Genomic DNA, 26,641 nt, shown 5'->3' on the forward strand with positions numbered 1-26,641 from the left:
GATCTGCTTGATAGTGAGCATCTTGAATTTTGGCTTCCCTACCGAGCGATTCAATAGGCGCAGGTCTAAAATTGGACGCAACCCCCCATCCTATTTTGGAACGATGAAATATCGGCTGTAATAGCCTGACTCCACACTGGGAGGAGGAACCCGTTCTATAGCCTCCTTTTGAAGGAGTGCTTTCACCTCTTGTTCCATAACCAGAGCCTGCTCGGGGCCCACCACTGTAGGCAGAACCCCTCTGAATCTTGGTGGAGGACACCTGAATTGGATAGCATAATCCCTTTCTATTGTCTGCAGGACCCAATGAGATATTTTTGGAAGGCTTTTCCACTCTGCCAGAAATTCTACTAAGGGTACCAGTCTCTCGAGACTGGCCTCTGGTGTAACTTGAGCAGCAAACGCAGCGCCCTGTAACGGCACACCGGCAGGGAACAACTGGTCTAACCGCTCTGAAACCCTCCTTAGAGGGAGCGAGCGTCCCTCGGAAAATCGCTCGCTGGGACCGTCTGCGCCCCGGCATGAAGGCGGGGTTGGCATAACGGGCCCCTGAGGGCACCGAGGAAGAATGGGCACCGCAGAAAGAGGTGAACACCTTTCCGCCTCGGTGGGGACCACCCTCAGTGTCCTGCGCGCCGTGGCGCCAGGACTTCTTCTTAGCCGAAGCCTTCTTAGCTAATATAACTGTCCTCAGATCAGTTCTATTACTGGGAGATTTCGGCTGAGAGTGCCGCGGCTGAGCCCACTGTCCAGCAGGGGGAGCACGAGACACGACACTCTGCTTCAGCGCCCTATATGATGAGCTCGCAGACGGCCGGGGCTGCTCCCGCCCAGCAGCCCCAGGGACATGAATTTTTAAAGGGAGAAATTTCTTAAAAGCTGTTGTTTGCTTTTCCTTCTCCTGGAATTTATCGATGACAGAATTTACAGCATCGCCAAATAAACCCAGTGGGGAGAGAGGAGTGTCAAAAAGGAAAGCTTTTTCTTTTTCTTTTATATTTGTCTGATTTAACCACAGATGTCTTTCTGCGGCCACCAGAGCTGCCATAGATCGACCCACTAGCTTGGCCGACTCTCTGGTTGCGCGCAGGGATAAATCAGCAGCCTGATGCAGTTCGCGAACCACGTCAGCACTGACCACCTCACTCTCACTCACGTCCCTCAGCAGGTCAGCCTGGTATGCCTGCATAATAGACATAGTATGCAGACATGACGCAGCCTGACCCGCCGCCGAATACGCTTTACCCATAAAAACCAAAATATTTCTAAGAGGCTTGGTGGGTAATGCCGGTGCTTTAACAGATGACGCAGCCTCGAGGGAGAGAAAACTCGCAAGCGTCTCTTCCACGCGAGGCATAGCCGAATAACCATATGATTTTGCCCCCACAATATTAGAATATGTTGAAGTCTGGGGACTAAACACTCTATATGACACCGGTTTTTTCCATGATTTCGACACCTCAGTGTGGAGATCGGGAAAAAACGGCAAGCACCTGCGTGGAGGTTGCATTCGTGACGGCAAAAATCTCTCATCTAATTTTGATTTAGAAACAGACTCCTGTCTAGTCACTGGTAATACAATGCTGAGTTTTTCTACAGCTCTTGTTAATACCTCCACTAGCTCATCACTTTCGGGAGTGTAAGTGATGTAAGTGATCTCCCTCATTTATAACTGGTGCCTCAGCCCGAGCGGAAGAAACCGCAGCGCGTGCTTCCGAACACGGGACTGAGGCACTGGATCTCACAGGTGAAGGGAGAGATAAGGCAGAGCCCGTCTCCAACCCCGCTGAGAGATCCATCTGGGATCCCCACGATACACGTCGTCGCTCTGCTTCGGTAAGAGCGGGACCCGAACCGCGGGGAGCGCGCATCGAACCGCTCTCCTCGAAGAGCGCCCGGCGGGAGCGGAGCGTCCTTAATGGCAGACGCTCGCAATGCTCACAATCAGCTCCCTCGAGAGCTGACTGGGCATGCTGCACTCCCAAACAAACAACACAAAAAACGTGTGTATCCCCACTCGTAAAATAACGCGAGCAGGCAGGGACACACTTCCTAAACTGCTGTTCGTTCGCCATATCTCTCTTAATATATATATATATATATATATATATATAAATTGTTTGTGTGGTGCAGAGTATGTAAAGACAGACAATATTCACACAGGGACTGATTCACATATATCGCGACCAGAGATGGGGACTCGAGTTTGAGACTCGGACTCGAGTGCGACTTAAGTCGCACACACAGTGACTTCAGACTCGACTTGAGACTTGTCCTCGAAAGACTTTAGACTCGAATCGGACTCGAGCTGCGGGACTCGTGAACAATGTTTATTTTTAGGAAACGTCTGATGAGCTCGCTGTTATTCCCCTCCCTCCGTTACTTATAACCTGCCTACGTAACACATACTACGCATTGGCTCCGCACGGCCACACATGAGAGGACAACAAACAAACATGTCGACTGCACCGGCCGCTGCTGTGCCATTCATCGTAAGCTTTGCAGACATCCCGAGTCTCCCGCATATTGATAGCGGTGTAAAGGTTTGAAATATTGAGAAGTGCAATGGCTTACACTAATAAATATCTAACATTATTCCAAGCAATTAGTTCCATTTGCAGTGTCCATTGTAAGCTCAGCTACACAGTTCAATAAATCCACTTCAGAAACGTTGTTGAAATAAAAGATGAAAATCTCCGGTTTTTATTCCTTGGTTTCCGATTTACAAAAGAAAATGTGAGCTGAATAATACAATTACTTTGATTGCTAATAAAATAAAAGATTCTTAATGGAAATAGCTATAAGTTAACAGTTAGCAGGTAAGAAAACCGTTCGCTTCCACAGCTCTCAATATCTGAGTCACATAATAAGAATCAACGTAATGTAGTCGGAGTTGGCCTGTTCTTAAAGAGGCAGTACACTGTTTTTACCAAATCTACAAGCACATGAATTATAGTATGCTTTTAACCTTTTAAGTATTATTTAAAAATTTTAACCGTTACATGAACTTCTAAATGAAATTATTTACCTGTTTAACATTAATTCTTATTCACATTACTATGAATTATACTTTGGCCTCTATAAGCGGCTCCCAGATGCCCGCAAATTAGTTCAAATCTCCCGGAATCTAGAGCGAGCGAACAAGAGCTTGCACATACTGCGCTCCAAACTGTATTTTGCGCGCATGGCAGAGAGGGAGAGAGCGAGAGACTTTGCGTGTGTGTGCTAGCGTGTGTGCCCCATGAAACGCATGTAAGACAGCATGTAAGACCCCCGTGGACCGAACAATCAGAAATCAAACTCTATCATAAGGAAGTGTGATCATAAAATGTTTGTGGATAGTAGCCTAGCCTATATCTCACATCATTTGATTGCAATAGTGTTTTGCATTTAGCTACACTGTGATGTTTTGCACTTAATAGGACTTTGTAAGTTTTAGTGCTGTGAGGTATACCATTTTCTATATTTGGTCTTATGGCCCCACAGAGCCAGCACAATAGGAACTAAGGCCTTTCATTATAATTCAGCGACAGACAAGGGAGTCCTTTTTCTTCAGAACCTCAATTTTTGGTCTGTCCTGTACTGTATGTCCAAGCTAAATGGCAAAATACAGATATTAACTTAAAAGTAAAGCATTCTTGGTGTTTTTGTCATGTTGCAATAGACTGTTTACACTGATTATATACCAAAATCAAAACTGATACTGTATGCTAATAGATAAAGGAGTCATAATAACATATTACATGCTTTGAATTCCTTATAGCTATGCAGTGTTCTAAGCAGCCTGGATGGGTCGCTGTACGTGATGTAACACTTATTATAACCACAAGAGACTTGAGACTTGACTTGGACTCTAGCTCAAAAACTTGAGACTTGACTTGGACTCTAGCTCAAAGACTTGAGACTTGACTTGGACTCTAGCTCAAAGACTTGAGACTTGACTTGGACTCTAGCTCAGAGACTTGTGAGCATCTCTGAGCGCGACTGAAGGCACAGAAAGCTGTTGCGCTTGTGTTTATGGGGTGCTTTATAGTTTCCTGGTCGATGACGTCACCCGCCTATGACGTTCCATCTCTCCATTGGGCTGATTCCATACGTGCTTCATGACGCACAACGCAGGGGGGTTCCCACAGCGTTTGACGCAGCTCGAGTTCCCTTGAAAGGGAACCTTGTTTCCTCGCGCCATACCCATTACCATGTCAAACATTCCGAAACCTGTCATGACAGAAATATAATTCTTATATTATCTTATAATATATTATATACCGTAAGTTATTCTATAGTGATTAGTAATTTATATTTGTAATGATTCCTGTGTGGACTTTTATGTTATTTCCTGTTTTGCGCCATGTTTTGTAGTCCTTTTTTTAGTTTTTCTTGTTGATTAGTTTTTTGATTGTTTCTATGTGTGTCTTGTTTGACAATTTGTCTGATACGCCAGGTCTAGGGACTCTCACTTTTTGAAATCGATTCCGATTTCTGTTTCTGGAATCGAAAGAATCGATTCCTCGCTGTTTTAGATTTTTCTATGTTTTTTTTTTTGATTTTTTTTTATTTATTTTTTTTAAATACCAACACCATGACTAACATTCTCGCGTCTTACCGTGCCACACAGTGAGAAACTTTCAACACCGGTTGTGACAAAGCGACCGTTGCAAATTAATTTGTCCTTCCTATTAGACGTATTGCGAGTGCTGCTTGGTCATAAATAGAACAAGGCATTTACTTCAGGGATTAGTCACGTCGTGCTTCCTGCGTCAGGTGTAGACATTAAGCACAGTGTAAAGACTAGGAATATGTTCACCATATACATATATGCGGTAGATTATATTTACATACATACCTACCTACACACACACACACACACACACGTATACATACACTTATGTATGTGGATAGATAGATTTTTATTTATTTGTCGTACACATATTAAATCCAGTATCATAAAACGATTGATTTAATAAATGACATTTATTCTTCTTGTCCTAAACTACAACGAGTAAGATCAAACCCCGCACAGCAAACTGACGACAATGAAAAGATTTCACTGGGTCTGTCATTGTGCTGATTGCCTACACAATGCTGAAATAATCATTCTACCCTAAACCATACTCTGTCACGACTGGATCCATTTATTTAGTCTTAACTTTATTTCTTTACAGGTGACGTGATTGTGTTGACAAATGAAATCGGCTACAGGCCGTGGTTTTGTGTTAAAAAAAATCTTAAAGAGGAGCCGATTCCCCTTAATGGAATCAATTCCAACCTTTGGATTTTCGATTTCAATTTCCAACGCCTCGGAATCGTGGAATCTATTCTTTTTGGAATTGTTTCCCAGCCCTACACAAAGGAGCGATCATCCTGGGTGAGGAGGCAGGGCTGTGAACAGACCTTTTGAGGGGCATGTGCTGAAACTGAAAAAGGGTTCAGCCCAAAAAATTACCCAAAACAGAAATAAAATACTACATAAAATCAGGCCTGTTCCTCTCTCGATCTTCAACGTCGTCGCGCCTCCTTTTAGGCTTCCGCTCCTCCGTGAGAGACGCGAGACTGGTGCGTCTCACAGGTGCCATTCATTAACACTCACGCCACAGGCCTCGCGCCGGTCTCTCACGTCCCCCGGCCTCGTCCTGCTCGCCACAATATACTGTACTTTTTAAACCAGATTTTTATTTTCTCTTGGTCACCTGTCTGTCTGTTTTACAAATATTTAGCCAATGGAAGTTATTAAAAATAGCTTGTGACTAAATCTTGTTGGATCCTCAAACTTGAGTAACAAATTCGTTCAGCTGCTGTCTGCGCTGCTGCAGAACTTCAGTTTTAGTCAAGATAGAGGGGTGGAGTTATGAGGATTACTGACAGTTTGAGGATCGAACAAGATTTAGTCACAAGCTATTTTTAATAACTTTCATTGGCTAAATATTTGGATGGAGAAATCTAACAGCTAGGCTTCAAGCATAGACAATACAGGACAATGAACTGAACCAAACAGAATCCTTTAAAGCACACAGGATAAAGAGAAAGTTAAAAAGACACGGGTGAACACAAAACATAAGGAAGGGAACAAACTAGTCACAGGGAAAACAGGAAACAGGAATAAGTCATTGGAAAAGCAAACAGTTTTAACTAAATTATTTACTGTTTGTCATGTTCTTTTAATAGTAATTATTGTAATACAGAATTACAGAATGCCATTGTATTTAAATATATATATATATATATATATATATATATATATATATATATATATATATATATATATATATATATATATATATATATATCCTTGTAAGCATGACATGTATAGCTCAATAAAACTGTATTTATATTTATTTCTATATCAAAATATTCCAGCAACCACTGCCACTACAATCTCTTCTCAAACATCAACAACCACAAGTGAGTATTTTTATTCATAGACATTTGAGTAAACATGTTAATAGGAAAAATATATCAGTAGTTGATATGCTCAAGTAATATTCATGTAGAGTTGTCTTAAAACCTCCTTAGAAAGTTCTTCTTTTTTACTGTTTGAAGTAATAGGTACCTCAGTATTTCAAATCACATCCTGAATATCAACCAGCAGCAGCAAAAATAAAAAAAATGTGTGCTGTTTTATGCCTATATTATATATCTGTGTAATAATAATTTTTGAAATACATAATTTCATTGAATACAAAACGGTCTTTCTTAACTTGTCAACAAATATTAAGAAAATTTTAATAATAATTGTTCTTATTTCATGTCATTTCCTGAGTATCAAACCTCAGCACCTACAAGTTAAAATGTTTATAATGTAATATAATACAAGTTTTTCTTTTAACAATAAAACATGGATTGTACTACAGAAGTTAATTGTATGAACATGCCATTGTTATCTTGCAAGTACTATTTCATTAATGTTTGTCTTTTTATTTCATTATATGTCCATATATCACAGCATCCCCTGTCACTACAACCATTTCTTCAAATAACTCTCAAACACCTACTGAAACAACTTCTACAAGTGAGTATTGTTCATAGACAAATGTGTAAACACATATAGCTATATTTTTTTTTTATTACTAATGAAGTTTTATAATGAATATTGTAAAACAGCAGCACCTACAATATTTAATTAATATAGATAGACAATTATGACATACAACCAGTGGTTACATCAGAATATGCTAATATGTTTTTACTTACATGTTTGCTGATTTGGATCTGATTTAGTTGGATATTCATTTTATTGACTGATACCTTTCCTTAAAATAAATCTTATCTACAATATGTTTAGAATTCTATTGAGCCCTTAAAGGGGGAAAAAAATTGTCAATGCTTTCACGCGCTCGCGCAAAAGTTTTTCATTCCCCTGAGAACCTTTGCGTTCGCTCAGGCCTCCAGGAACTGAGTTTGACACGCCTGCTTTAGGGGCTCCGTACAAATTTGATCAGGAATCTGGTAGTGTTTGAAATCACAACATCATCTGTGTTTCTGACATGGCACGAACCAGTTGTAAATAGATCTTTTTTTTAAACTTCATTGGACTGATGATTATACAATTGGAAATGCAAAGAAACGTCCCTGTTGCGAATGCATGGACGTAGTCGACGTCGACTGAATAGAGATCACGCTTAGGGAGCCTGTCTTCTTCATAATTCTATTTAATCAAGCCGATTCAACATTGACGTGCGTGATTACAGGCTCCACCCCACAGCGCGTGTATAAACCAAAAGTAGAGGCACGCAACAGTTACTTTTTTGGCCCCCGGAGCCAGCAATGGTCCAGCAGTAGTGACAAGGGGACTACGTCCTCCGTTCCCTACTTCAGGCCTGGGAAGTCACTGTTGTGGAAGAACACCATGGAAGAATACACATATGGGATCACCGTATGGACCGCAACATATGGACCCAGCCTAACACAGGTTCCACAATGCTTACGAGTGGTAGGCCTGGCTTCGGATGCTCCGCCGCGTCTGTAGCCGGAGGGTGTGGAGGAACTCAACAGTGTTGGGTTAAGAGGGAACTCTACTGGAGCAAGAATTTCGCACGTATCCAGTCCATAGGAGGGGAATGAAGCAGCAAGCCGACACTTCGAACTGGGCTCACGGTGAAACTGGCTTCATGAGAAGGGAGCCTAAGGGAAGCAGCGGTTCGACTATGGGTGTCGCCCAGCCCCCAACTCTAGAATATCTGTTTGCGAAGCACTCTGTGTCAACGCCTAGGCGGAAGCACACACTCACTTAAGAGAAGCTCACCACCAAAGTGGACACGTGCATCTTGGGATTTTCACCAAGATAAAGGCAGCCACCATTCAGTGGGCCAACCTCGCTTGGAAACAGCCTTCCCTTTCTGCTGATTTCCTAAACAGACAAGAGCTGGTCTGAGGTCCTATGGCTTGCATTCTGTGCAAGTATAACCGCAATGAAGCGGACGGACAGAGAAAGCCAGGGCTGGGTCTGCCTCCTCTGGGCAGCGCTTGCAGGCTCACCACCTGGCCCCACCTTTAGGGAGAGGTTGGAACCTTTGGCACATAATGCATTACCATGCCAAACATTAAAAAATTTGTCAAGACAGAAATAAAACTCTTATATGATCTTATAATATCTTATATAAGATATTGTATAGTGATTAGTTATTTTTTTATTTGTCATGATTCCTGTCTCGTGTGGACTTTGTTATTTCCTGTTTTGCGCCATGTTTTGTAGTCCTTTGTAGTTTTTCTTGTCGATTAGTGTTTTGATTTGTTTCCATGTGTGTCTTGTTTGCCAATTTATTTATTAAATTAATCACAATTATTCAGAGGTGGACAGTAACGAAGTACATTTACTTGTGTACTGTACTTAAGTACACTATTTGAGTATCTGTACTTTACTTGAGTATTATTCTTTCGGGAAACTTTTTACTTGAACTTCACTACTTTTGAAAGATAAATATCGTACTTTTTACTCCACTACATTACTGTCAACGTCCTTGAGTAGAAAGTAGTAATGCTTGTCAGGGCATGATTTTTTCCATCTCTAAAACATGATTGTTTGTTTTTTTTGCGGTTGAGAGACAAGTCTATCGGTAATCACTCCTGTCGGCTCACGTGTCGTGAAGTTTAACTATTAGTATGATTTGTCTTTACTAGGGATCTGTGAGAGACAGTATCGTTGTCACGAGTAATGGTTTGAAAGTTTTGTTTTCATGGCAAATAAGCATTTATGTTGTGCTGTTTGTTAAAGCAGTATTGCTGTTGGCCAGTTATACAGTTATGGTTGTATAGCTAGGTTTTATTTATTTTTTACAGACCACTTGATTCAAATGTACATGAATGGGTACACATAGATGTGTACTTCTTTTGTTGGGTTGGTAGGAGTGTTAAATAAATAAAAAATGAAGATGATTATGGCTGTCTTTTTTATAAATTCAGTTGTTTAATTTCTATAGGTTTTGTGACATTCTAAAAGCTCCACACTACAAAACTACAAACTGGTCAGTGTGTATTCACTAGGTTGCTTCAGAGGCATAAGTTCCTGTAATAATGCAACAATAATATAACAATGCATTGACATGTACTTTGTACTTTTGATACTCAAGTACTTTTAAAAACAAGTACTTCTGTACTTTTACTTAAGTAAGAATCGGTCTATACTACTTTTACTTGTAACAAAGTAATATTTGACCAGTAGTATCTGTACTTTCACTCAAGTAAATAAGTTGTGTACTTTGTCCACCTCTGCAATTATTTAATGAATGCAGAACACAAAAATTGTATTGCAAAGCCCTAAATCAAGCAATTAATCAGCATCATAGTCAAAGCCTTAAAACTGGCAATTAATCGGCATAATTTAAATTGTTTTGTCAAGGGGGAATAGTTGTTTTAACATGTCATTAAGTCCAGTCAGAAAAAGGGTGATCAGTGAGCGGTCAGGGTAATGGGTCTGATACGCCAGGTCTTGGGACTCACTGATGTTGTCCCCAAAGGAGCGATCATCCTGGGTAAAGGAGGCAGGGCTGTGCACAGACCTTTTGAGGGCCTTGTGCTGAAACTGAAAAAGGGCCCCCCCTTCCCCCTTTTATGTATAATATATACTGTATATATATATATATATATATATATATATATATATATATATATATATATTAGGGGTGCATCGTTCAAATAGCTCATGGTTCGTTTTTTTTCATGGTTCGGTATGTGCTATGTTAAGGGAAAAAAGGTCTACTGTCAAAAAATAAGAACAAATAGTCTAACTTACTGTGGCACTCATCCAAAGTGCGTACACGTCTCAGACAGCGCGCAAATATTGAGTTCTCTTTCAAGTCTTGTGCTGGAATGGACAAATTCACACATAAATGATGTCAACATGTCCGTCTTTATGAGTATCCTATAGCAGACATAGTCTGTTATGCCTTAAGTGAACTTATACGTTTGAGAAAGACAACGCATGCGTGCAGTCAGGGAACTGAATTTGTGCATTATGTCTTAAAGTGACAGCAGGCATATTAGGCTCACACTCTCACACAAATCTTCTTCGCGCGAGTTCTCTTTTGCATCTCTTGAATGTTTAAATTGGCAAAGCTGAAATGAGTTTAGTTTAATCACAGACAGCAACGTGTGCTCCTCAGGTCTCACACGCGCTACGAACACCCGGGTGATGACCGGGTGATGAATTAACCATTTGACCATAATTTGATTAAATGTTAATAAATTAGGTGTATCAACAATCATAAAAAAAAATTAAAAATAAAAAAAAACATTTCTTAGAAATACATTTTACCTAGGTGACGAGGATCACACAGTTGCTTTGTGTCAAACTAGAGTTATGGGGTTTTTGACCAGTGAATGTGTGCAAATGTGCATTTTGTCTATCATTAAATGGCAGAATCTCCTTACATTTTCATCAAACAGTTAAAAAGTTTGTTGTAGCTATATGGGCGCACAGTTTTTCCTGTTGTAAAATACATATGGACAAAATCTAATTTTATAAGAGATGAAATGCTTCTGTGCAGTCTACTTAAGTGTAGGCTTTTGGCTACAACTATTGCAAATGCTAGCCCTCTCTCTCCGGCCCCACATATCTCCGAACTCAAATCAAATATGAGCCTTTATAGACATAGTGTTTCTTGCGTAAAGAAAACGCTGTACTTATTTAAACCAGATTTTTCTTTTCTCTTGGTTCTCTTGGTCTGTCTGTTTTACAAATATTTAGCCAATGGAAGTTATTAAAAATAGCTTGTGACTAAATCTTGTTGGATCCTCAAACTTGAGTAACGAATTCGTTCAGCTGCTGTCTGCGCTGCTGCAGAACTTCAGTTTTAGTCAAGATAGAGGGGTGGAGTAATGAGGATTACTGACAGTTTGAGGATCCAACAAGATTTAGTCACAAGCTATTTTTAATAACTTTCATTGGCTAAATATTTGGATGGAGAAATCTAACAGCTAGGCTTCAAGCATAGACAATACAGGACAATGAACTGAACCAAACAGAATCCTTAAAAGCACACAGGATAAAGAGAAAGTTAACACAAAACATAACCAAGGGAACAAACTAGACACAGGGAAAACAGAAAACAGGAATACGTAATTGGAAAAGCAAACAGTTTTAACTAAATTATTTACTGTTTGTCATGTTCTTTTAATAGTAATTATTGTAATACAGAATGCCATTGTATTTAAATATATATATATATATATATATATATATATATATATATATATCTTTGTAAGCATGACATGTATTGCTCGATAAAACTGTATTTATATTTATTTCTATATCAAAATATTCCAGCAACCACTGCCACTACAATCTCTTCTCAAACATCAACAACCACAAGTGAGTATTTTTATTCATAGACATTTGAGTAAGCATGTTAATAAGAAAAATATATCAGTAGTTGATATGCTCAAGTAATATTCATGTAGAGTTGTCTTAAAACCACCTTAGAAAGTTCTTCTTTTTTACTGTTTGAAGTAATAGGTACCTCAGTATTTCAAATCACATCCTGAATATCAACCATCAGCAGCTCAAATAAAAAATGTGTACTATTTTATGCCCTTTTTATATATTTGTGTAATAATAATTTTTGAAATACAGAATTTCATTGAATGCAAAAAGGTCTTTGTTAACATGTCAACAAATATTAAGAAAATTGTAATAATAATTGTTCTTATTTCATGTCACTTCCTGAGTATCAACCATCAGCACCTACCAGTTAAAATGTTTATAATGTAATATAATACAAGTTTTTCTTTTAACAATAAAACATGGATTGTACTACAAAAGTTAATTGTATGAACATATGCCATTGTTATCTTGCAAGTACTATTTCGTAAATATTTGTCTTTTTATTTCATTATATGTCCATATGTCACAGCATCCCCTGTCACTACAACCATTTCTTCAACTAACTCTCAAACACCTACTGAAACAACTTCTGCAAGTGAGTATTGTTCATGGACAAATGTGTAAACACATATACCTATATTTTATTCTTTTTTTTATTACTAATGAAGTTTTATAATGATAATTGTCAAACAGCAGCACCTACGAGATTTAATTAATATAGATAGACAATTATGACATACAACCAGTGGTTACATCAAAATATACTAATATGTTTTTACTTACATGTTTCCTGATTTGGATCTGATTTAGTTGAATGCAAGGACGTGTCGACGTTGACTGAATAGGGATCACACTTAGGGAGCCTGTCTTCTTCGTACTACTATTTAATCAAGCCAATTCAACATTGACCTGCGTGATTACACGCTCCGCCCCGCAGCGCGGGTATAAACAAGGAAGTAGAGGCACGCACCAGTTGCTTTTTTTGGTGAGGAGCGAATGGCCCCCGGAGTCAGCGGTGGTCCAGCATTAGTGACAATGGGACTACGTCCTCCGTTCCCTGAAGGAGGCATACGCAACCAGGACGTTCCCTTTCAGTAGAGAAGTAGTCGACGACAACTGAATGGGGATTTATTGAGAACGCCACTAGTGCTGCCACATTCCAGTGCCTAGACAGAAGCCTCCTGATCCCCCCGCAATTTAAGGCAGAGAAGGGACTGGGCTTTAGGCCAGGGAAGTCACTGTTGTTCCTACAGGACCACTGGGAAAGCGATCTCTGTACATGAAAGAAAGGGACACTGCGTAAGCCACATCTTGCCCGAAGGGAGGTAACATGTGGAAAATACACATACGAACTGGGCGAAAGACCGGGCAGTACAACATATGGAATGTCACTGGGGTGGCTCCAGCCTATGGCAGGGGGGAGACTCAACCGGACAGTGACGGCAGAGCAGGCTGCCGAGGGAAGACACGAGCTCGCCGCAGGGAGCCGTACCGTGGAAGAATACACATATGGGATCACCGTATGGATCGCAACATATGGACCCAGCCTAACACAGGTTCCACAATGGTTACGAGTGGTAGCCCTGGCTTCAGACGCTCCGCCGCGTCCGTTGCCGGAGGGTGTGGAGGAACTCAACAGTGTTCTGTTAAGAAGGAACTCTACTGGAGCAAAAATTGCGCACATATCCAGTCCATAGGAGGGAAATGGCGCCGCAAGCTGACACTTCGAACTGGGCTCACGGTGAAACTGGCTTGGGAATGAGAAGGGAGCCTACGGGAAGCAGCGGTTCGACAATGGGTGTCACCCAGCCCCCAACTCTAAAGTATATCTGTTAGCAAAGCACTCTGTGTCAACGCCTAGGTGAGAGCATACACTCACTTAAGAGAAGCTCACAACCAAAGTCGACACGTGCATCTCGGGATTTTCACCAAGATGAAGGCAGCCACCATTCAGTGGGCCAACCTCGCTTGGAAACAGCCTTCCCTTTCTGCTGATTTTCTAAACAGACAAGAGCTGGTCTGAGGTCCTAAGGCTTGCGTTCTGTGCACGTATAACCGCAATGAAGCGGACGGACAGAGAAAGCCAGGGCAGTAGCACCAGAGTAGCACTGTCTATGGAGTGCAGTAGCACCAGAGATGAGGCCTAAGAGGATAAAGTGGGTGGCATTGTGGATTCCCTTGCTTCCTCAGGAACCTGAAGGTCAGGACGTGCTTCCCATGCTACTGCATCATGATGTGCGTCAAAGAAAATACAGATGCAACATCATTTTGAGGGTGGAGGAGACAGTCAGGACGTGCTTCCCATGCTACTGCATCATGATGTGCGTCAAAGAAAATATAGAGGCAACATCATTTTGAGGGTGGAGGAGACAGCCCTACTCCAACCCATCTTGCAGGAAAGAGAGCACTTAAATAACCGAACGCCTTCAGGATCTCCTCACGGAGAGAAGACTCACTCAACGAATAGGTTCCACTTCTAATAGGCGTAAGCAACACTTCCCCTTAGGGGGTGCTCTCGCAGAAGTGATGGTGACTACCACATTGTCCTGCAGTAGCCACCTGAACCTCGCGTCCATTTTTTAGGACCAGCCTGGAACTCTCCAGGGGTCTGAACGTGGGTGCCATCATGCCTGAGAATGAATTCAGTGGAATGTCAGGAAGTGCTGTCGAGGGGAACTAGGTCTGGTTGGGCCAACAAGGGGCAGGGCGATCTGTTGTCACTCCGGGCATGCCGCTCTGCCACGGTCACCTCTGGACTCGACCTTAAGACAGTGCTGAAGTGGTCTTCAAATGGAGGAAACCGTGCGGCTGCGTCTGCCATATGCCCCAGGAGCCTCTGAAAATTCTTTCAGTGGGACCCTTTCTAACTTCTATATAGCACCGACCAGACACACACTCATAAACAGACATAAACTGGCCTTCACATTGGCTGGAGAGTTGCTAAATTGCGTCCTTCGTCAGTAGTACAGCGGCATGCGCGCGCACAAGACAGGAGCACTGCTCAACACTAGGTGTCAAGTCAAGTCATCCTCATTTATATAGCGTTTTTAACAATGTAGATTGTTTCAAAGCAGCTTTAAGGAGATAAACATATAATTTAAGGTAACAGAGATTGGTTTGGTTTTATAGTGGTTCTTGAAAAAAAAAATTTCCAGCTAAAGTTAGTTTTGATTGATTCACTTCCGTCTAAATGATCATTTGTTATTAAATTAGGGGCTGCTAAGACGACACCGTTCTCTCTAAACAGACTTTAAACGTGAACCTGTGATAGACGCTGATGGCGTTCTCATGTGCATTAAGAATTGATTCTATAGTTATGTGCGTTTGAATATATTTGCGTAGGTTTGTAATTCCTTACAAACCATGCCTAAACAAACTACTTGTCTTGTCTATAAATTTTGATGCAGAATTTTATTTTATCTTATCACTTTGGGTAGGTACGCGAACCGAAAAATTCCACAACGCTTTATCTGTAGAGTGGTATAGGGATCCTCCATAGGTAGAGGCTAGATGAATATCACTGAGCTTTCAGGAGCATATCTGCTCAACACCTAGTGTGATGATTATCAATGAACTTAAGGGGGCACCGAGCGATTAGGAATCGCATAGCCGAGTCTGATGGTCACAGTCTGGTCCGGACTGGTTGGGAAGCTGTTTCCACTTCTACGAACCCGGCCCAGAAGACTATAGACGTACCAGAGGTGAGGCAGCGAGGTGGAGGACAGGGACCCGGCTCGGAAGGCCCGGGGGTGGCCCGAAGCGGGGTCTGGGTGTGTGGTGCAACACTTACCTGTCTCCACGGGGCAACAGTAGATGCATGAGAAGGCGGATGACCGGGTCCTCGAATGCACCATGCTGCCGGCTGGTAAACAAGAGGGGGCTGAGGGGTGCAAGGCTTTCCTACAGGGTCGCACACCACCGGCCTCACCTTCTTGGGACCCAGGGACGGAGGAATTTGCTCTCTTGACAAATCGGGTACCACTGGACTCAGGGGAGCCAGTGGCGGAACAGTAAACATCTGAAGAGTTCATCCCCCCATCCCTGGGTGGCCTGTCTCAGGGACACTATGTCTGACACTTGCTCCCTGGCTTGGCAGTGCCTGAGACAGACCGGGCGGCCTGCCTGCTGCTGGCTCTACGCCGGGGCCTGGGTGGAGGCTGCTGAGTGTGCCCCGCAGAAACGGAGGCAGAGGCAGGGGACGCCTTCGGAAGTGTTGGGTGGCCTCCGTCTGCGCCCGGGTGCGGCGGAGAGCTGCTGGGCGCAGCTCTCCACCGCGTCGCCGAACAACCCAATCTGGGAAATTGGGGAGTCCAGGAACCTTGTCCGCATCCACCACCTCAACCAGGCTGAGTCAACATTAGCGCTCCTGGACCACTAGGGTCGCACGCTGCGACGCTCATGCCCGTGAGGGGGGTGGCGGGCTGAGAACCAGCACACTCCACGGGGGACTCCAACGGCTATGGTGGAAGGGAGGAGTGAGGAGCCCACAGGGAATGGTTACCCAAACACGTAATGCAACAATTGTGACCGTTTCAGAGACATAGGGAACGAATGCATCCAGAAACACACGAGTGGAATGACATCTTTTTTTTTTCTTTTTCTCTTTTAAGACGCAAATGCACCCGTGTTGCTCTTTTAGGAAAAGGGACCGTCATCAGTGCCGGAGCACACAGGGAATGACCGCGGCAACACTGAATCAGTGAACTGAAACCGTGAATCACTCACTTCTCGCCCTCTAACCAACTGTCAAACACACACAAACAAATAGAAATGTGATGCTGTTAAAACAGCAGTTGAGAGCTTGAGAAGCTCGCGATCACCGCTGCACTCACACTGAAAACACCAACACTGGGAGGTCTTCCCGCATGAACACCAACACTCTTGTTTAAACAATAGTACTCTTCAGAGACATCCGATCAGCTCCGTAGCGAAAGGCAACTGGTGCGTGCGTCCACTTTCGTGTTTATACCCGCGCTGCGGGGCGGAGTGCTTAATCGCGCACGCCAATGTTGAATTGGCTTGATTAAATAGAAGTACGAAGAAGACAGGCTCCCTAAGAATGATCCCTATTCAGTCGACGTCGACTACGTCTGACGTTCTCGACTGAAAGGGAACCAGTAACACTTCCTGTCACAACACTGAGTGGACTTCTCGAGGCAGTTACATATTCTGCATCACTGCTGATTTGTGAAAGCACTAGAGCTATTCCTATGTCCAAATCTCCATACAAGGCTCCTGTTTCAAAATAATTATTTCAATAATAGTTTGACTTTCAATGTAATCTCCATCAAAATAAGAACAATAGATAATGTGATTTAAGGCAAGCTGATTTGCATCTCAGTATACAAGCATGTCAATTAATTTCTTCAACTGTTCTGATAGTGATAGTATAATCAATGATTTTTGTTAGGACATCTTAGTTGTAGTTTACCTGTTTGAATGTGAGAAGCCTGTCTCACAGATGTTCATGGTTGTATTTTTTTCGCATATAATTTTGTGGAATGCACACTGAAAAAACCATTAGAAAGCAAGTCTCTGTTTTTGTGCAATTTCCATTATTGCAAATAATTCCAATATTGCAGAATTATGAGGAATTTTGAGTTGAGAAAAAAAAATCAGATAAATATAAAATTACATGAATTGCACATGGACTATTCAGACGGTAGTCACATTTCCGAAAAGCAGATACATTTTCAGTTCATTTCCATATATGGACGTGGACATATAATTGAAGGTTCAGTGTTTTGTTTTAGTCATTTAAATTTCATTCAAACATATTGGGCCCACATTCAACTGCAGTGAAAATGTAAATTTATTTTAGTATCATGAATCTCAGAATTTCCCATTCCTAAAAATCTCAGAAAGAATTGAACAGTTGATGTTTGCTACTGTTACAGATGCTTAATATAGAGCTTCTTGCTTAAAGAAAACGCTGTACTTATTTAAACCAGATTTTTATTTTCTCTTGGTCACCCTTTACATCTGTCTGTTTTACAAATATTTAGACAATGAAAGTTATTAAAAATACCTTGTGACTAAATCTTGTTGGATCCTCAAACTGTTAATCCTCATAACGAATTCGTTCAGCTGCTGTCTGCGCTGCTGCAGAACCTCAGTTCTACCATAAAGACTCAGAAGGATTCTCGAAAAAAGAATTTATTTTGTGAAAGGAGTTTACAGACAAAAATAAAGGTAGATGCTCGACAAGCTCCGTCTCTGAGTTCTTTGGCGTAGGCCTTGTCCTCCGTCAGGGTCTGAAGGTTAGCTTATAGGTCCTGCCTGATGTTAGAGGCAGGGGCGGAGCCTACCCCCAAAAAGTGAGGAAAATGTGACGAATTCCATACATACCTATGAGGATTCTGAAAGCATACAGTAGGATTAATAAATAGGGAAGACAATAAGACGAATTTTAATTGCTTATCTTAAAGTCAGGTACTAAGTATAAAAGATTAAAACTACGATATGTTCTGAGATAAGATAACTTATAAGAGACTTCAGCAAGATCGAGAGTAGGAATGTCACTCTATATGGGCAGAGCTTATTTTTAAACGTGGACGAAGCCGCGTCTGGCCGCAAAACTTGAAATGGGAATTTTAACGAAGCCTTGATAGGCTGAGTTGTTAAGATACAGGTCCTTCTCAAAAAATTAGCATATTGTGATAAAGTTCATTATTTTCCATAATGTAATGATAAAAATTAAACTTTCATATATTTTAGATTCATTGCACACCAACTGAAATATTTCAGGTCTTTTATTGTTTTAATACTGATGATTTTGGCATACAGCTCATGAAAACACAAAATTCCTGTCTCAAAAAATTAGCATATTTCATCCGACCAAAAAAATAAGTGTTTTTTAATACAAAAAAAAAAGTCAGCCTTCAAATAATTATGTTCAGTTATGCACTCAATACTTGGTCGGGAATCCTTTTGCAGAAATGACTGCTTCAATGCGGCGTGGCATGGAGGCAATCAGCCTGTGGCACTGCTGAGGTGTTATGGAGGCCCAGGATGCTTGGATAGCGGCCTTAAGCTCATCCAGAGTGTTGGGTCTTGCGTCTCTCAACTTTCTCTTCACAATATCCCACAGATTCTCTATGGGGTTCAGGTCAGGAGAGTTGGCAGGCCAATTGAGCACAGTAATGCCATGGTCAGTAAACCATTTACCAGTGGTTTTGGCACTGTGAGCAGGTGCCAGGTCGTGCTGAAAAATGAAATCTTCATCTCCATAAAGCTTTTCAGCAGATGGAAGCATGAAGTGCTCCAAAATCTCCTGATAGCTAGCTGCATGGACCCTGCCCTTGATAAAACACAGTGGACCAACACCAGCAGCTGACATGGCACCCCAGACCATCACTGACTGTGGGTACTTGACACAGGACTTCAGGCATTTTGGCATTTCCTTCTCCCCAGTCTTCCTCCTGACTGACATTTCCGAATGACATGCAAAACTGAGCAACAGTCCAGTGCTGCTTCTCTGTAGACCAGGTCAGGCGCTTCTGCCGCTGTTTCTGGTTCAAAAGTGGCTTGACCTGGGGAATGCGGCACCTGTAGCCCATTTCCTGCACACGCCTGTGCACGGTGGCTCTGGATGTTTCCACTCCAGACTCAGTCCACTGCTTCCGCAGGTCCCCCAAGGTCTGGAATCGGTCCTTCTCCACAATCTTCCTCAGGGTCCGGTCACCTCTTCTCGTTGTGCAGCGTTTTTTGCCACACTTTTTCCTTCCCACAGACTCTCCACTGAGGTGCCTTGATACAGCACTCTGGGAACAGCCTATTTGTTCAGAAATTTCTTTCTGTGTCTTACCCTCTTGCTTGAGGGTGTCAATGATGGCCTTCTGGACAGCAGTCAGGTCGGCAGTCTTACCCATGATTGCGGTTTTGAGTAATGAAACAGGCTGGGAGTTTTTAAAAGCCTCAGGAATCTTTTGCAGGTGTTTAGAGTTAATTAGTTGATTCAGATGATTAGGTTAATAGCTCGTTTAGAGACCCTTTTCATGATATGCTAATTTTTTGAGACAGGAATTTTGGGGTTTCATGAGCTGTATGCCAAAATCATCAGTATTAAAACAATAAAAGACCTGAAATATTTCAGTTGGTGTGCAATGAATCTAAAATATATGAAAGTTTAATTTGTATCATTACATTATGGAAAATAATGAACTTTATCACAATATGCTAATTTTTTGAGAAGGACCTGTACATACATACGAAAGCCTCGGCTGCCCATGATAGTAGGCTTTAAAGTAATCATTAAAACTGTACATTAAGCCTCGATAGGCTGATGCCTCGATAGGCTTAGTTCATGCGACAGAACCGAGATTGAATGTAATATGCGTTTATGAAATAAGACACGATTGTCTAAGGCCACGGTAGGCTAATCCCTCGATAGGCTGATGCCTCGATAGGCTTAGTCCATACGTCAGAACCGAGATTAAATGTAATATGTGTTTATGAAATAAGCCACGATTGGCTAATGCCTCGATGGGCTGGTGCCTCGATGGGCTGACGCCTCGATAGGCTAAGTTCATGCTGATGCCTCGATAGGCTAAGTTCATGCTGATGCCTCGATAGGCTTAGTTCATGCGTCAGAACCGAGATTAATGTGATAAGCATTATTGAAAAGACCACGATAGCCTTAAATGCTAGTGAACGTAGAGTTTCGGAAGCCGCGATAGGCTTAGCCATATTGCAGCTATCGTGAATGACCATCACGATAGACATAGCAAACAGGGATATGAATAACTTTGAGCATTATATAGTATTTCCCATCAAAGCTAATCTATAATAATCAGCTAAGGGCTGAGTTAATAGTGAAGAATGAAATATATCTGGCTAGCCGAGATTAACTGCATATGTAACTTAAAAGAGCAGCGAAAAACGAACGTATGAAATGAATCATTAACCACCAGTAGCTAGCGAAGAATTTACTGATGAATTCCGTACATACCTATGAGGATTCTGAAAGGCATGCAGAAGAATTAATAAAATAGGGAAGACAATTAGACAACTTCTTTATTGCTTATCTTAAGGTGAGGTACTGTATGTGAAAGATTAAACCTACGAGATATACTGAGATGAAGATAATTGATTGGAAGCCTTAAAAGATCGAAATAGGGAATGTCACTCTGTGAGCTGAGCTTCTTATCTTCTGAATATGAACAGATGCCACGTCTGCCCACAAAACTTGAGATGGAGATTTTAAATGAAGCCTCGATCGGCTAAGATTTTAAGATGCATACATTCTGGGTATGAATATAGGGAGAAAATAAATAAAACCAAAGTTAAATAGCATAGGCTATGCACCAGCCCTAGTCTTTTTTTAAAAAAAATAGGTCCGTAATGACCTTACATTTATAAATAATGAGGCTGTCGCCAGGCGACTTCCCGAGGAGCCACAAATGGCAGAGATGACACATTGGCATAACTGCTATCAGGGAAGCTACGATATGCGCAAAATATTTGGCTTTAGCGTACGGTCATGAAAGCTCGGTCAATTGTGAAGTCTCGGTAGGCTGAGTTCATGTATCGGAACCGAGATTAGTTGAAAGCTCGATAGCATAATTGTAATAGGCCTAGGCTACGTATAACCATGAAACGATCACAGTGATTGTAAAATAGGTCCGTGATTGACCATATACAGTATTTATAAATGATGAGGGCAGTTGCCAGGTCGACTTTTCCGAGGAGGCACGAGAGGCAGAGATAAGACATTGAGATGATTACAATCGGGAAAGCTACGATTTGAGTTTATGAACGAAGGCTGCGATCGGCCATGAAAAAAAAATTTGGCTTAGAGTACAATCATGAAAGCTTGTTCAATAGTGATGCCTCGGTAGGCTGAGTTCATGCATCAGAATCGAGATTAGTCGAAAGCTTCGATAGCATTAATGTAATAGGCAGTGTTGGGAGTAACGCGTTACAAAAGTAATGCATTACAGTAACATATTACGTTTTGCTGTAACACAGTAGTGTAAGGCATTACTAATCAATTTTCAGTAATATTTTACTCGGTAGGCTACATGTTCAGTAAGGCTTGCGTTACAACAGACTTTTAGTTTTAATTGTAAAACAAACAAAAAAAAAAAAACAGCAAGACCGCCAGACATTAACGAATGAAAGATGCAAGTAGGCTAAATTACCTGTTCGTGGTCAGTCAATAGCCGCGTGTGGTGCACAAGTTTGTAAATAAAGACTAAATGGCAGCGTCTGATATATTTGTATAGCGATTTATTTTTTACAGGAGTGCCGTGAGGTATGATTTCGGCCTCTGTGCTCACGCTGGCCAGAGGAAAAGCGGCTAATGGTGAAGATGGCATGAAGAAGACTACATTCGCGAGATGGACGTATGCGCATTAGGCTATTCGTTCTGTGTTTTCTTTCTAAACAGTTAGGCTATGTTTATGTGGTATTTTTCATGTTTTCATCACGCAATCATGTTTTTGATGCGGTGGTGACACGTTCATGTAAGGGCGGCGGCGCTGCCGATAAAGCACCTAAAAGCTGTCACAAAGAACTGGCAAAAGCAATGATTATGAATATGTCAAATATAGCAAGGAGTCATGTTGATTGTTTATTAATAAAGTCAAGATGAAGTTGACGATGCTGACTCGCGATCTTCGCAGTAGGCTAGTGAATGCACCAGAGAGAAATGCAAATTTCATTTCATAAGCAGAGAGCAGTCTGTTTTCTTTCGTTTTGAATTGTTCTGTTTACAAGTAGACATTTCAATATAGATATATTTTTCAGGTCCGTACAATTAATACAATACGAAATTCACTTTAAAGAAAGGCTTAATTCGTGTCTTCTGTGTAAGGTGTCTGTGAAAGTTTTAAAGCAGTCTTTTAATGCCGCTTCAGAGCGGTCGCGTCCGTAACGGAGAACTGTCACGTCTGTAACATTGTATTTTTCCTCATAAATGCGAACACGAAAAATAAAATAAAATGAATATTTTATGTTCTGTGGAGAGCCAACCCTTCTTCATTAGATTTGCGCAGTGTAATTCACAGAATTACAACAAAAAAAAACATTCCCTCCTAAAAGTTAAAGATTTTTTTTTGTCACACATGACTGTCGATTTCCCTAATATTAAATATAAAACACATGTGTAGACTGATATTTTTCTAATGTCTGGACTCCTTTCTGGGAGGAGCCTATGGATAAACAGACGTTTCAATATTTTGGTATTAATGCATTTTCTGAGAATTTATATAATTATATAAGTTTTGACTGCAAGTCTGCAAATGTCATGTCCATAACGCTGGAATTCCCAAATTTTAAATAATTTATCCTCAACTAGTTTTGTGGTGTAGGTCTACATATTTTATAATGTTAAGTTAACTTCAAATAATACTAATAGTAATTTAAAGATGTGGTAACATTGGATCTGGACGTATGGATAACGCTGTGAGTTGGAAGGGGTGTGTCGCCATTCTGCAGGTTCGTGGATCTGAGTGTCGCGATTTCAGTTTCATATCGCATATCGTTACAGCTTTAGTCATTTTTGAATGTTACGTTCTACTTCTGTATAGTTATTTTGGTGAAAGTAACTCAAAAGTAATACAGGAGTAATGTAACGCATTACAATTCTGAGACAGTAATATTGTAAGGTAATGAATTACTTTTAAATAACAGTAACAAGTAATATATAATGTATTACCGTTTGGAAGTAACTTGCACAACACTGGTAATAGGCTACGTTTAGCCATGAAACAATACCAGTAATCGAAAAATAGGTCCATGATTGACTTTATATTTATAATGATAAAGGCTGAAGCCAGGGAGCCATGATAGGCAGAGATATGACATTAAGATGATTACAACCAGGAAAGCTAGGATATGCATTTATGAACAAAGGCCCTGATCGGCGATGAAATATTTGTCATTAGGGTTCCAATCGTGAAAGCTTGTTCGATAGCGATGCCTCGATTATGGAAGCTTATGTGTAGCAATATTCAATTTGAAATGCAATATGCAAAATGATAATGCAATATGTAAAATGACAATGCAATATGTAAAATGGCAATGCATTTCTGTATTTAAATTTACATTTTCCATTACATTTGTGCAACGTTTGGTGCAAAATGAAAATGATAATTCAACTATATAATTTACATTTGCCATTTCATACATATGTTTTTATATGTAAATTGAATACATATTTTAACGCTTTATAAGTTGCAAAATTAAAATAAAAATGTATTAAAGAAATTATTAGATCTGTTTAAAATGTTCAAGCAAAAACTGTAGCAAAATGATCATTTAAATGTTATTTTTCTTAATTGCATTTACACTCACAGTTAAGACACTTGCGATTGCATTTTCATTAAATGTCCCGCAATGAATGTAGCAAAATTCAATGTGCAAATTGAAAATGCATTCCGAGCCGATCACGCCCCCGCCCCGCCCCCTCTCTCCCTCCCGCTCTTGTCAATCACTGCATGAAGTTGGCCCCGCCCCCACCCAATGCAAAACGTCGGCAAAATAGGCTCAATCGTTTTTACTTCATTTGTGCTGTTACTTTGCTTTATTGTTTGTGCTGCTTCAATTTTTTAGATATTTAATAGATATTTAAAGAATATTTATAGGTAATTCTGAGTTCACCCAGCCACCCACATCCTCCAAATAAAATAGTCTCGTTCGTTTGTGCCGGTTAAAGTTTTGTTCTTCCAACAAAAAGTTTTGTTCTCATTCTCCCAGACGGTCCAACAACGCACTGGTTCTATCACCTGCAGACGCCGCATAATAATCTTCGGAAACACTACAATTTCTCTGTTCACGATCCTCTTCATCTGCCAGTAAATGTACGCTCGTATCAGGTCTGCCGCCGCCACGTTCCCTTTCGAAGGGAACTCAACAATACGTCAACGACGCTATGGGGGGAACGCCTCAGGCGTGACAGGTGTCTGAAATCACTATCAAATCACGTCAATCATATTGACCGGCGACAGCCCGTGAATCATTAGCATGAATGATTAACGTGCGACCTGGAAGTATAAAGGGGCGCCTTGCAAACATGACAAATCATCTCATCGTCTTCAGGGACTGTCTGTTTGAAAACGCTACTCAATGAAACGGTAAGAAAATGAAATGTACAGCACACGAGTGTGTTTTTTCCTGCCTGGGAGAAGAGCGCGCACGAGAGGTTCTCGAGGGAATCCTCTGTGTGAACTGAGAAGCGTTTTTCTCTTAAAACGCTCCGCTCTCGTCTGGCCCTCTTCTCGAGTGAAGGGGGTTCAACGTCTGGTCCGCGTGGTTCCGCTCGTGCCGAGGCAGAGCGGCGACTTGCATCATGGGCTTCCAGATAGAGCTCATCGGTCATCTTGAGAGTCCTGTAAACCTCTCAAATGATTCGACGGCTGACGAGGGCGAACTGCAGGCACCAATGGTTTCCTGCAGTTGCTGCTCTTCAGGACGAGCAGGAGATGGCTGAGGAGGTTTATAATCAGGTAGATCCTGAACCCTCTCAGCCACCCTGCCCCGTGTATGCAGACCTGGTGGATGTTGTGGAGCGCGCCGCCAACAGGCTGTAGCTGCCATGGCGACGCGCTAGAGAAGAGACCGCTCGCGGTAGGCTTGGCGATCGGTTTCTCCCCTGCCATACACACCAGCTCAGGTGAGCCTTCCATTCCTTCCTGATCTTCACACGGAGATCGAGAGGGCATGGAAGAGCCCATACTCTGCCCGTATTCACCGACATCAGCGGGTTAATTTCGCTGATGTTGAGGGGATCGCAGAGCATGGGTATGTGTCGATGCCGCCCATTTGACGAGTCGTTTGCGAACTATCTCGTGTCTGGGCAGGCGTCGACACTGAGAGCTCCAACCCTGCCATCCAAACCGCTAAAGTCAACAGCACGTTTGAATGGCAGAGCATACACGACAGCGGTTCAGGCTGGTGCTTCCCTGCACACTATGGCGGTGCTGCAGGCATATCAGGCCGACCTGCTGCAGGATCCTGCATACCGCTGAGATCCGGTTCCACACCCAGGCAGGCGGGAGGGCCTGGCCCTTCACGGTCCGAGGACCGTAGACAGGGCCAGGGAGCCAGTGTCGCCTCTCGTGCGCCCCCTCTGTGGAGGAACAGGGCGCAGAAGAGGCGTGACTCCCGCGAGAAGAGGGATCTGAGGGAGGTTATCCAGCACAAGCGCACACAGTGTCGCTGATGGATAATCTCCCCGGAGGGCTTCATTAAAAAGAAATCCAGCCCTCTCCTCTCTTCTGACTCCCCAGACGTTCATTACATCAGGCCTGGGGCTGGGCCTATGATAAGAACGATGTTCCAATGGCCCGCCTAGGCTTGGCTAGTAGAAACGCCTCTTTCAGGCATGTAAAGTGGTGGACCCCAGGGTCATAAAGAACTATCTGGCGAGTCTTCACTCCGCACGCCGCAGGTGAGCTGACTGGTCTTTTAAGAGTAATTTTTTGTGAATTAAAATTCCGAGATGTATCTCTCTACAGACCTCGTTCCCTGTATAGAGCTATGGGGTCATGTCAAGGTTATAAGGTAAGAGAAGTTTCCTGGATCATTAGGGCCCTGAAGTGCCCACGTTAGGTGGCCAGAACGATAACTATGTTAGCCTTCGGGCTGTTAGCCACCTCAGGGTAGAGTAGTTGGTCTCTCTCTTAGAATTTTTTACTTAGAGTGTTGACTGACGCTAGAGCTTCAGATAGATCTTATGTCCGGCCCACGGGTCCGTTGACTTCTTCCTGAGTATTTCGCCCCTTGAGCTCTGTTTGGGTTTCATTAGGCTGAGCGATTCTGCAGCCCTTTGTATGGAATAATACAGACTATATTCTTTAGTAAGGCTGTGGCTCCTCCGAGCCC

At 42.0% G+C, this 26,641-nt stretch overlaps 1 protein-coding gene across 1 annotated transcript in view; it reads left to right on the plus strand.

Annotated features, from left to right (window-relative positions):
* Positions 1–26,641, plus strand: part of LOC143721285 (uncharacterized) — a 223,163-nt gene that overhangs the window by 183,699 nt on the left and 12,823 nt on the right. The window contains exons 7-10 of the mRNA XM_077211572.1: positions 6,355–6,399; positions 6,941–7,006; positions 11,759–11,803; positions 12,345–12,410. Of these exons, the coding sequence (XP_077067687.1) occupies positions 6,355–6,399; positions 6,941–7,006; positions 11,759–11,803; positions 12,345–12,410 (222 nt within the window). The remainder of the gene's footprint in view (positions 1–6,354; positions 6,400–6,940; positions 7,007–11,758; positions 11,804–12,344; positions 12,411–26,641) is intronic.

Source organism: Siphateles boraxobius, unplaced genomic scaffold, assembly GCF_051911475.1.
Source record: "Siphateles boraxobius isolate OS27281-9 unplaced genomic scaffold, OSU_SipBor_1 65, whole genome shotgun sequence".
Classification (NCBI taxonomy): domain Eukaryota; kingdom Metazoa; phylum Chordata; class Actinopteri; order Cypriniformes; family Leuciscidae; genus Siphateles; species Siphateles boraxobius.